Source organism: Haliaeetus leucocephalus, unplaced genomic scaffold (assembly GCF_000737465.1).
Source record: "Haliaeetus leucocephalus isolate CR32 unplaced genomic scaffold, Haliaeetus_leucocephalus-4.0 Scaffold198, whole genome shotgun sequence".
NCBI lineage: Eukaryota > Metazoa > Chordata > Aves > Accipitriformes > Accipitridae > Haliaeetus > Haliaeetus leucocephalus.
In genome coordinates, this window is record NW_010972634.1 from 900,848 (window position 1) to 913,415 (window position 12,568).

At 38.8% G+C, this 12,568-nt stretch overlaps 1 protein-coding gene across 1 annotated transcript in view; it reads left to right on the forward strand.

Annotated features, from left to right (window-relative positions):
* PRKG1 (protein kinase, cGMP-dependent, type I) overlaps positions 1–12,568 on the forward strand; it is a 363,786-nt gene that overhangs the window by 282,191 nt on the left and 69,027 nt on the right. The window contains exon 4 of the mRNA XM_010565944.1: positions 6,031–6,136. Within this exon, the coding sequence (XP_010564246.1) occupies positions 6,031–6,136 (106 nt within the window). The remainder of the gene's footprint in view (positions 1–6,030; positions 6,137–12,568) is intronic.

Consider the following 12,568-nt stretch of genomic DNA (forward strand, 5'->3'; position numbering starts at 1 on the left):
TGATGAATTTTGGCTTACAGTGCAAGGTAATGAAAAGTTTCAGGTCCAATAATGCTGCCAGTGAGCGCTTGAGCTGAGGATGATTCACTCGGTGATCCTTGAAAAACTTGGAAAGGCTTCACTGGGCACGTAAAAACTTGGAAAGGTGCTAAAGGATTGCAGGGCTGTATGAGTATTGCATTTCATTTTGAAATAATACACCTTTCTGGGCACTATTCTGGTGGTTGCTCTGATTTTAAGGATTTAAAGCATCTTTGAATGTCTTAGTGATACAGCTTTGCTGCCCTGGCTGTGGTTAAAAGGACCATTTGTGATTGACCTGGCTTTGAAGAAAAGCAACCCGTGCTTAAAATCTGTGTTGGGAAGATGGTTTTCCAATAATGCTATGCAAAATGATGCTTGATTTTCAGGTGCGACTTAGCAGCTGTACCTGAAGGATGTCCCCAGCTATAATAACATAGAATATATAATATTATATTACACATATAAATAATACTTAGTTGCTCTTTTGTAAACACTTTTTTTTCACTTACAACTTTGCAGTTTCCCCCTCCTATTTCACTGCCTTTGCATGTGATGCTGAGAAAAGGAGTAGCTTGGGTCTGAGCCTGAAGTTCAGGATTTTCAGCTGCTGGGTCCACAAGAAGAAAAGAAGCAAAAGAGCAAAAGTTTTGTCCTTCAGCAGGCTGGGGACATGATGACATGTATAAAAAATTAAGAGAATTAAGCCTTGGAGAGGATCAATAATGCATAGTCCCTATTATTTAGTGCAATAAATGGAGAAAATCTGAATTCTTTCTCTAATCTTTATGGAAATACGTCTTCTACCCCTACTGACACCAAAATAATACTGCATAACTGATAGCAGTATATACAGTAAAGACTAGATAAATAAAAACTGCAGTTTATAACACGGTGCTATGAAGGAGACATATCAAAGCCAAAATGTTGCAAATGTCTTTTAAGAGTGCAGAGCTGACCAGGAGAAAGGCAGCTTTCTGGCCTTCCTCTCCTTGGCGCCGTGTCCTGTGCCCATCTCCTGTCCCCGGCATCCCTGTGGCTCCGACACGGTGGTGCAAAGCACCGGGGTGGCCCTGCGGGGACTGTGGCTGCATGGGCCAGTGGTAAAATCCCAGCTAAAGACTGGCTGCGACCTAAAAATCTGCATTTAGTTTTCCTCCTTTGCGTCACCCTGAAGTTGTGCCCTGCCTTGGACAGGGGGAGGACACTCAGAGAGGGTCTGAGCTGTTGAATCCATCAGGTTTGTGCTGCATCATGAAGGATATGCACATATGATCCTTGGCAACCAGAGAATATACTTTATTTTGCCTTGCTTTATGTTCACAGACCTCCCGGTGCACAAGTAAGCCAGTGGACATGGATAAACCAGCCAGGATGTAGCCCAAGCTTTGGGCTCTGTCGGGGACGCTATATCCCTGGGGACGTATTTTCACCTGTTTAAAATGAGATATATATTCATAGCTTGCCTGGGTAAATGAATAAGAAGAAAACTTCTTTTGGAAAAACTTCTTTTTGGAAAAGAAGTTTGAAATTGTTTATTGAAATTGTTTATTTGCTTAAATCTGTGCTTTTCGTGTAGAGAGGGGTCTAACTCTGAAACAATTGAAATAATTTCAGTCAACTTGTTATCAAAAGTTCAATATTGACCACAATGAACACTTAAAATTTAAACTTTACTGATAGTATCTCCACGCCCATCTAGTTTTGACCCATGAAATCCCAATTCTTTTGCTTCAGCTCTCATTGCTCTTCCCTGTTTATCCAGGAGCATTTTGCTTTTGTTTCAGCCCTCGCACCGCATCGCTTTTATCTGGAGTTTTGGATTCAGACGAATCTGTTTCTTAAAGGAAATCTTGCAGGAAAGCATAAGAAGCTGTGCCTTTGCTGAGGTTGATTCAACCACTCAGTGCTTTAATTGTGTTTTTTCTAATTATCTAGCACCTTTGTTAGGAGCTCATACCGAATCCTTGTTTTGATGGGATTGCTCATCTCTAACACACAATTAAAATATTCTGCGGTGACTGCAGACTGCCCAGCATCGTCTGATACCCTCACCTGGAGAGCTGTGGCTCCTAAAAATGCAGTGGTGATACCATATAAACAGTCATTTAGAGGTCCCAGTACTGGGCATCCCTATTGGTGTCTCAGAGTGAAGGAGGAGTGTTTATGACAAATAAATATTTTATAATATACCTTAGTTTGTGAGCATGCATATTGCTGCCTTATACATTGCAACTTTTTTTGTGTGCCAGCCAAAATCTTGGTGACTTCTAGGATGATCAGTGATTGGGTTATGTGCTGTTACAAAGATAAAATGAAACCCCAGCTATAACATTTTAGTATGAAAAAGTATAAAAGAGGCAATAAACTTTAATTGTAGAGTAACTCCAGTGGAGCTGCTTTGATTGCATTATAATATTTTATATTATTGAGTAGACTTAGGAAACTCCCATCACAGATACATGTACACACATCTGTTTTCATAATGTTATTTATCGTATTCCTTTATGTTTGTAGTTCTTGCAGTCAGAGAGTAAGATATTCTCCTGAAATCGTGCTTCACAGAAAATTTTACTTCCAACATCCAACACACGCTCTTTGCAGAGGGACGGACAAGAAAATCTGTGTCACCTCTGTCTGTATCTGTTATGACTTGGTTATTCACAGCAGAATTGACTTTGTGGTATACATCCCATATACAATTTTTTCATCTCAGGGCACTCATAAATATATTTCTTTTAAGTTGTTAATGTTGTCAAATCTTACAGAATTCCTACTGTTCCTTCAGTAACCTTCTAACACATTTACAGGAGATTTTAAGCATCACAGGAGATGAAGCTCACACCTGATTATAAGGGTCATATTGACATTTAAAGCTCTACTGTGATTAGCCATTATTAAAACATCTGTTTATCATTAGGCAGGATAAATGTGAATATAAAGTATAAGTAGTGATTATAATTAGCAGTGCAGAAGTGCATTGTCTGCACTTAACTTTTCCTGCGCTGCATGGTCCTTGTTAGTTCAGTTAGTTATTACATACCTGTATGTATAATTGGAGGATATATAAAAAACCCCCATATAATAAAATATATATTTTTTATAATTATATTACATATACTACATATAAAATTATAAATAAGTATATATGTAAGTATGTGTATGTATGAAATTTTATATATATATTCACATATATATATAGTTGTACGTATATATACCTTGGGTTACTAGGGGCTACTTTCAGGAGAATGTGACTTGTTCTAGGCTTGTCAAGTAAACCTCTGGACCTGTGCTCCCGTGAAGATTGCCAGCTGCGGAGATTTGTTTTAACAGAACAATTCCTAGTAGCAATAAATGGATCTTCATTTTGCCCAAGAGGTACTAAATTCCATCTGCCATTTACCTAAGTGCATTAGGAGACCAAGTGAGAACATGCCTAGCACAGGCCATGCAGCAGCAACTCTTTCTGGTCTTTGGGGATTGATATCAAACATGATGTAGTGCTTCATAAATCATCTGGGGATCAGAGGAGAATGAGTAAATGTTTGCCACTTATCTGGCTCCATGGTACCCCTGTGGACCTCAGAGGTAGGTGTATCTTTGCAGCTGTATCTGAACCCGTTGCAGGAAGGAAAATGCACTGAGTACCTTCATCATTCACTATGTGCATGAAAAATAAGAGTTAGCCGATTGCCATCAGTCACTGATTTAAGGCGTAATGATGTATAGCCTATAAATGCATCCGACGGGCCACGGGTAGGGACTCTGCTGTTCAGAGGCCGTGCTCTTGAGCACTGTGACGGACCCTAACAGGAATTTGGTGCCAGGTGCCAATCGAACGTGTCCATTAAGGAGCAGCTGTCCAGGACTGAGACCGGGATGAAACCTTCACTTCTCAGAGCTACTTGTTTGCATAAGATGATGAATCCATTAAAATACATTGGTAAGCAGCAGCAGACAGAAATTGATAGGAAGGCTGCTCCATCTTTCAGAATTACATGAGACAATAGAAAAAAAAGGTGAATTGAAGTATGTGCTATCTTCTGAGCTTACTCAGCTAGTGGCATCACCTTAACAGTCATGTCTTTGCTACAAAGACTCTGTGAAAGAAATAGAGGTGAAAACTTGAATTTTACTCTAAAGGATGGCCATACTTTGGAACTGATGAACTAATAAGATGTGTTTATGGTATGCATTCATTATAGGGCACTGGGATGCTGTTGGATATTTTAGTCCAAGCAAACAAACAAACAAAACCAACCTGTATTTCATTCATTTATTTTCACATTCTCTACATGTTTTTTTAAAATACTGAATTACCAGTGGTTTTGCTATTCATGACTAAGCAAGTTGCCTTTTTACCTTGTGTGACAATCGTACATCACACTGAATACAAACCACCCTGAAATGGCCAGGTTGGCTAAAATCACCTACATTTGTTCACCTAGATAGAAAACACCTACTTTACAAGATAGTATTTTCCTCATCTTAGTGAGTTTACTGGGATTTTTCTGAGTTTTTATTGACTTGATACCAGTTCTCCTCCTCATCAGGCATTACAGCAGGAGACTGTCCTTTTCAGTGAGTCGCACCCCCCCCCCTTTGTTAATATTAATTTCTTCCTCTAGGATAGAGCTCATCTAGAAATCAACTAAACCCCCTATTTTGCAGAAGACAGTAAAAAAGCAGAAAAACAGAGATCCCATTCATATTAATTGTCTCTTCCACTCTGAAGAGAGCGAAAGACTAATTTTTTTTTACAAAAATCTCTCATACTATAGCTATAGGTCATTCTTTCCCATCAGTTTGGTTATAAAACTAAAAAATGCTCAAAAAGGAATTTCCCTCTTGAAAATGAAAAGAGGCTTTAAACGATGTGATGCATTCACCTAGTTCTGCGATTTGAGAAGAAAAATTTGAATTTGCACTTTGAAGGTTTTACATCCTGCAAATGCAGTTAGGGATAAAAACCTAATCATTAACCAGGGTGTCTGTGAACTAAAGGAGCAGCAAATAAAAGCAAAGTCATTTCTCAGATTTTTATTTACAAGAATATTTGTAAATATTTTGTTGAAAGTCATTTTGCTCATTTCTGTTTCCTGTAGTGAAATGGGATCTGGGGATGAAATTTATTGCAATTACTCTCTGGAAAAAAAAATTAATACAAGTGCAGAGGTCTTTGGAGTAGTTTTGTTTAATTAAACTGTTTCTCTAAGGAGAAACTCTATTATAAACTGTATGTATGCAAGCATTATAGTTAATGCTAATGTCTAAGCCACATCTGAGATGAAAATCTGGACCATTTGGGGTTCTGCGCATCCAATTCACATGATCCTGTTTTCTTTGAGCATCTGTACTTTATGCAATGGTAATCTGTTATGCTCGTTTTTACAACGGGACTTTGCTTCTGAAGTATATAATATAGCGTATGGTGTGTAACATTGAAGTCTTGGAATTTATCAGAGACCTGAAAACTAAAGTTGGAAAAAAATTACTCAAAAGCTCCAGAATCAGGAGGTGTTCAATTATTAGGATATAGCAGGAATTGGTTCTGGAAAATCTCTTGAGGTCAAGGAGAAATTTGTCTTCTACTTTGGGAGTAGGATGAAACCTTAATGAATTTTGCTGTCTCGGAAACAGGATAATGCACAAAAAATTTCCCCAAATCACTCGGTGTCATAGGCAATGTTATGTGCCAGGTTACGATGAACTGACCCGCTATATCTTGCTTGCTTTCAGCCTGCATTGATTTTTTGTCATCGCACAGTTGCTTTTAGGTGATCTTTTCAAAAGCCCATGTATGACAGCTAAAACTGAGGGTATTTCAGATCATTTCAGTGCATGCTCAGTCCATTGTCCAGCGGATGAGTTTTATGTTACTGTTTTGAAGTGTGTACCCATTTTCATGCTTTCTCATGAATGAATTCATTTTCCTCTGCAGTTCACAACAGGTTTTTCAAATTTTGACATTTTGCTAATTACATTTTCCCCTTGTCTTGTTTTTTCCAGCTCTCGTAAATGTGAAACTTTGGGCTATTGATCGGCAATGTTTTCAAACAATAATGATGAGGACAGGCCTCATCAAGCATACTGAGTATATGGAATTTTTAAAAAGGTATGACACTTGTTTACTTTATCAAAAAATACAGTGAAACTGCCGTCCTCATCTTTTGACTTTTTTGTGAGTGCAGTATTTGATTTGTTTCCTTCTCATCTGTTTTTTTTTTTTATTTGCTGTTTAACCATCTGTAAGCTATATCCTCCAACCAAAAGGAGGGTGAGCCCCAAGAGGAGTCTTGTTGCAGTTTAGTTTCATTCCCATTGTGAGTTATTCATTGGCAAAGAGTCACACAGCCGAGGTGTAAGAGAATAAGCTTTAATATGAGTCATTCGAAGCATACCTTATTAAAGAAAATACCCATTAAAAAAAAACAAAAAACCCCGCCACCCTCCCTAGGGAAAAATCTGATTTGTAAACTGTTGTAGAAAGAAGCAAAGTGTGTTCTTGTGCTTCTAGAGGTAAAATGCAAGTTTCTAGAGAAGGAAAAACTGTAGGTTGCAATAAAATACGGGTTAGAGGAGTAACAAGGAAGACATAAAGCCAGTCTTTCACTCCTGAAATTTGTCTCTCTCAAACTTTCCTTTGGTTTGTTCTGCCATCTGAAACTGGAACAAATGGTCCTTACCAAAGCCATGTCTAGTATCCCAATAATTCAAGTGTGCCACAGCAGTGAGGAACAGGCTATGTTTCATGTCAGCAAAACAATATCAAATAGATGCATAATGTCACTGAATCCTAGAGAAAAAAAATTACCCAAGCCAATGTGACGCTGTAAGTAATCCCATCATTATGAAGGCTTCACTACAACAGGCTTGTCCCAGCTCACAGTATTCCCCAGTGTATCATTTCCCCCCAGAACCGACAACCCCTTGCTGTGCAGAAGCAGTGCAAGGGGTAAAATTATACCCGAGAGATGATTTCTCTTGATGGTGGATGGGGATGTGATCAAAATCCTTCGGAACTGGACTCCTTTCACCTCTCTTGAGGGGGAAGCTGTAACTGATTGCTTTCTTTTTTATTTTGGATTCGGCTACTTTTCAACATAGGGAAATGTTTTAGCAATTACTGCTTCATTTCCAGAAGTTGCTGCTTTTTTCAGAGAGAGGTTTTCAGGGAAGAGCGCTGTTGTATGATCTAGAAGATCTTACAGTTTGCAAACTAGTGACCTGAGTAATGATACACCCCCTTAAAAAGAATGTTTTGGATGAAAAATTAATCCCACGCAGCCATATCAGATGACAGGTCTCCCTAAAATGGACATACTAGTTTTTACCCTGCCATGTCACGTGCTTGATCTAGTTTTATTTCTGACCTGCTTTTTTATGTGTTTTCAAACATAAGACTTCCAGAATTGGGAAAACATGCACAGTACCTTCACTTGGACATTCAGTAACATAAACTCAAGGAGTAGCCTATATTCATTCAACTTTAAATTAGTTTTTCTCCAGTTAGTATTGGACTAAGAAAAAACATAACAACAACAATAGCATCTATTATTTATAATACATTATGTATATAAAAATAACACATAAATATATATACACTAACTAAATCTCTGTGATGATATTGGTATTGTGGGTGACCACAGTCCTGTGATCTCCAGGCAAGGCTTTAGGGATGGGGCAGGGCAAGTGGAGCCAGGAAGGTGATCCCATGGGACCGTTACCCCGGGCATTACTGTGGCTGTACCACATCTCAACCAGGATGACGGGTGAGGAATTACTTGAAGTTCAGGCATCATTAGCTCATTACACTGGTTCTTGGCTGGGTTGACATCCCACCTCCTGGCATCTCCTTATGGCCAGGAGTTTCACCTGGGATTATTTTCAGTCATGAATAAAAGTAATAATAATAACATAATGAAACTAAAATAATTGGCTAGGTAGCATGACCTCTGATGAGGACAAGGTGTTTCCCTGGAGAGGACCAGGAGCTCCATGGAGATGTTCTGCTGCTCAGAGATGACATGAAAGTGTAGTCATCAAAGTGTAGCTCTTTCCAGGTGTCTCAGTTTATGGTTATTAACAAGCAAACTCAGGAGAGAAAACAAAACCTGTTGCCATACTGAAAGGCTTTAAAAAATCATAAATTCAGACGTTAACAAGCGTTGGCCTTTCTTGTGTGCTGGTGAATGAAACCAAAAAATGAATACAAGATCAGTTCTGGGGGTTAGAGCCTCTGGCTCTATTTCAAAGCAGAAACTATGTACACATTAAGCTCTTAAGCTTTGAGCTTTAATGGAGATTTTCTAGAAGATTGTCGAGATTAATTTGGATGCAGGTTCCACAGAGCCTGCCCAGCTTTAATTTTAAAGCAAATAGTGTGAAGAAGAAACCAAGAAGCGTTCTCTCACACTGTGTCTGAGCTTCTTGGACACAGCCTATTACAGTGTGTCGAGCTGCATATTAATGCTCGTTAGAAAAGCTTAAGGCAAGCAAATATTTTTTTTCTTTAAATCTTACGGTTTGAACTTAAGAAAAGATTTCTTCCTACACAACAGTTGTAGCATGGGGCAGATCGCCGTAGGAAGGTCATTACAAAATGGTATTCACCCGTTGTGTCTTCCAGTTGTGCTCTGTGCATCAATAGCTATCTCAAGCTCAGCATAAATTCCATTTATTTATTACATTAAATGCTCATTTTTAAGGATGCTTTCCTTCTAAATCTTTTTAAGGAAGAAATAGGTTCAATCTTGAAAACAGGGAGTATGTCAATTGACCTGATTCTGTGTTCTTTTTTTTTTTCTTTCCTAATTAATAAGTACCTGAAAATACGCTTGTTAAGAAATCAAGCAGAATAGAAACAAAGGTTTAAATGGTACGCGTTCACAGAAAAGTCAGTGGGGAAGGAAAGCATTATTTTCTGCTTGCAGTGCTCTAAAAAAGTTAACCCTGTCTAATCTTGTCATTAGTCACAGTAACTAAACAGTCATTCTCTTCAATAACATATTTTACCTACGAACAAAATACAATAGAAATGCAGCTTTTGGGGATAAAATGAGAGTATTCATATCTCCTCATTCGTCTTGCTGAAAATAGGTGCATCTGAGCACTGGTTTCACCAGGGCTCCTTGTAGTCATTATCTGAAATACTACCCCTTCTGCCAGTGGCTTTGCCATGTTTTTCCACGGAAGGAACATATTGATGACACAGGTCAGCTACTATTTTCTTAGTTTCACATTTTATGTCCAGAGCATATATAGTCCAGTCCTTTCTTCTGAACGCCGTAAGAAAACCATAAAAATTACATTTCCTCGTCAAGAAATCCAGATCTACTTTGCCAATAGGTCCTGGGCCAGAAGGCTGTTTCCTGGTTTCCTCCAAGGAGTAGTAATATGTAGTTTTCATGGGCTTATAAAACTTGAGATAACTCTTCTGACTTATATAAATCAACTGCAATATACTGGACTAAGGAGCAAGTGAACATCCTCTTTTTCATAGTATTTATGAGGAACCGGTCCATGTATCGCTTTCTGTTGCTTGCAAAGTCAACGGCTGATCCTTGAAGTGATCAAAAGATGGCCCAATTCCCTAGCAGCACCTGCTTCAAGTAAGGGATGGAAAATCCAGACTATTTTTTGATCTCTGTGTATATGCTGAATGACAAATCATAGCAGTGATTCCCTTTGAAACACAAATTTTAGGTAGCTCATTATGTGGCCAGATCAATGCTACATCAGGCTAGTTCGTAGTGCAGCTAACAGTAAAAAGTTAAAATGCAATGTTGTGCTGTCAATTTAGTAACTCCTTATGTTACAGGGTTTTTTTCTGAACACTTGTTTAGTTTTTACCCAACTTAGTGCTTTCTGTATATCATTGAATATATTTGCCCTTATACAAGCAAGAAAGAGCATCATTCTGCAGTGGAGGTTACAGCTGTGCTAAAATCAACTGTACATCTCACTGAAATGTTCATTGTTACAACGTTAGAATGATTTCTTTCTCAAGCCTATACTAAAAATAATTCCATTTAAGCAAGATCAGAGTATTTCAGTTAAGAAAACAGCTATTTATAAAACAAATCTGTCCAGGAAATAAAAGATGGGAAAAAGCCTTATGCTGTGGAAAGTGTAATAATTTCCTGCTAAATCATAAAAGCCTAAAGACCAGAATGCCTTGGAAGAGTAAATATTGTATTTTTTTTACAAAAAAACTTCCTAAATGTTCCATAAAAAGAGGCCTTATGGTCTGGTCCACTGTGTAAACTCTGATTCATCCAAGACCCTGGAGCGGATCAGGAGAACACATGATGAATACTCCGTGTCGCTTCGGAGGCAGGATCTAGCTTTAGAAATGGAAACTTAAAGGAAGCTTGCACATACACACACCAATTTGAATCTTACAGATAAAAAATCAGTAGCACTAGTAGAAAGAAAATTAAAGTATCTTGTGAGCCCAAACTTTTAACTTAATGTTAATGTCAAAAACTTTGATCTGGCTGAAGAAATGCCCGTTCTTCAGCCTTTACCATTTTGTTGTAGCACTCTGGCTTGATCTTGAGTCTCATTGACAGTTTTATCTGATTCCAAATTGGCTTAAGTGGGAAGCTGTGATCTGGGCAGACACGACAGAAGTGAGCTGGTTATGTTTAAGAAATAGGAGTTTATGCACTCACAGCTTATCTGCGTGGGGCACTAGGCTGGTAGAGTTTTTTGTGTGTAGCCACATACTTAATTGTGGCAACAAGTACTGAAATTGGTCAATGTGAGTAGCGTGATGATTTAAGAGTTTTGCATTTCATGGAGTCATTTGTCAGTGAGAGGAAAGCAAATATAAAAATGTGTGTAGCTTTTTTAAATGACTGTGTCTTGAAAGACTGCCTGCAGTTTCACAGGAAATGTTTCCTGAAGTGCAACTTTGGGTGAAATTATACTGGATAGAAGTCGGAGAGAAATTATGAAAGTGAGGCAAAGGAAGGAGGGACTTTGGAAAAAGAGAGTTGGAGATGGATGGTGAGTTGGTGGAGTATGTACGTTAAGATTGTTTCAGCTGACTAAATCTGCAAAACAGGTTTTGGCTTAAAAAAGACAACTTTTGTGGAGCACTGGAACATAAACAAAGTGAACAGAGGGGATAGCAGAGAAAAAGGAAAGGGAAAATTATTTCTATAAAGCAAATAAATGCATCTATTCTTAATGCAAAGCTAAATATAAGAACAGATGTACTGATTTAAACCAGGAGCCCATCTAGACCCGCATCCTTTTCATCCCAAGATGTTGCTCAAGACCAAAACGGAGAGGACCATCTCCCCTAGGATGGGTGTGCGGTCCAAGACTTCGAAGGCCAAGAGCATCATCTTGAGGGGTGTTCACAACCACAGGGTCTGGCCATCATCCGCCTTTAGGATGTCCAAATTTTCAAAGACAGTCCAAGGAGTGTCTCTAGGGGGAACAAGCCAGACTGTTAACATCATGATCAGGTTCTGTCTGACCTCAGAGGCAACCAAGAATTCTGTCAAGTTACCCCAGTTTTACTTTCACTGTTGCTGTCCAGGCTGACAAACACCATATCAAACACGCAATCCATGAACCGTGCTATTGATATGGTGACAAGAAAGCTTATGTCCAGATTGTGATCTGCTGGATGGAGCCAGAAAGGCTAGAAACATCCAAACAGGATCTCCCAAGAGCTATAGATGAGATGACAAAACCTGAAAATCAGTTCACCTTCCTCTACCTTGCCCCATACTAACCATAATAAGAAGCCCAGAAAAGAGTAAAACCAGGGAGAGGTAATAGATACATAATTTGGCTGCTTTGCAGCTGAGGTGGCTTTCTGACTTCTGTCTGTGGAAAGCTCTGAATCGTTTCTTTCTTCTGAAGCATTCACACATGACATTTTTCAGTCCTCTCTTTCCTGTTAGCATAACTCAAGTGAGTTGGATCGTATGCCACCTACAATTTTACTCCAGTTTGCAGAGCTGTCAAGTAGTATCTTCCTTCCTTTCTGAAGATGCACTGTTCCTTCTGTCACCTCACGCTGCATGAACCCCACAGGTCTGCTGAGAGAGGGAAGACTGAATGACTGATCTGCATTAGAGCACATCTATTATGTGGTAATTTTAGCTGGAAAGCATAAGTGGATGTAGTCTTTCCACATCACAAGAAGGGCTGGCTTTGAAGAGGGCACCTGGAAACTTTGGGGACTCTTTCAGAGCAGTCATCCACCTAGTTCATTCTTGGCTGAGGTCTACAGCCACCTTGAGTTCACAGTGAGGGTTAAAATTATCCTTTTTTCATAATTGTGAGCAAAAAGGTAAGCAAGAGGGACTATCAAGCAGGCAGAAAATCAACTCAACTTTGAGCACAGTTAGTGCAGGAAGGTTTAATGGTGTTATAGGACTCCTCACTGATCCTCAAAATGAAGAATTAATTCATACTTGTATGCAACAAAAAAACCTTTCTATATACTGTCCCTTTCTCTTGTTTGGGTTTTTTGTTTTAAGATGAGGTGGAAGTACAGCTTACCTCTTGACTCTCTGAAGGT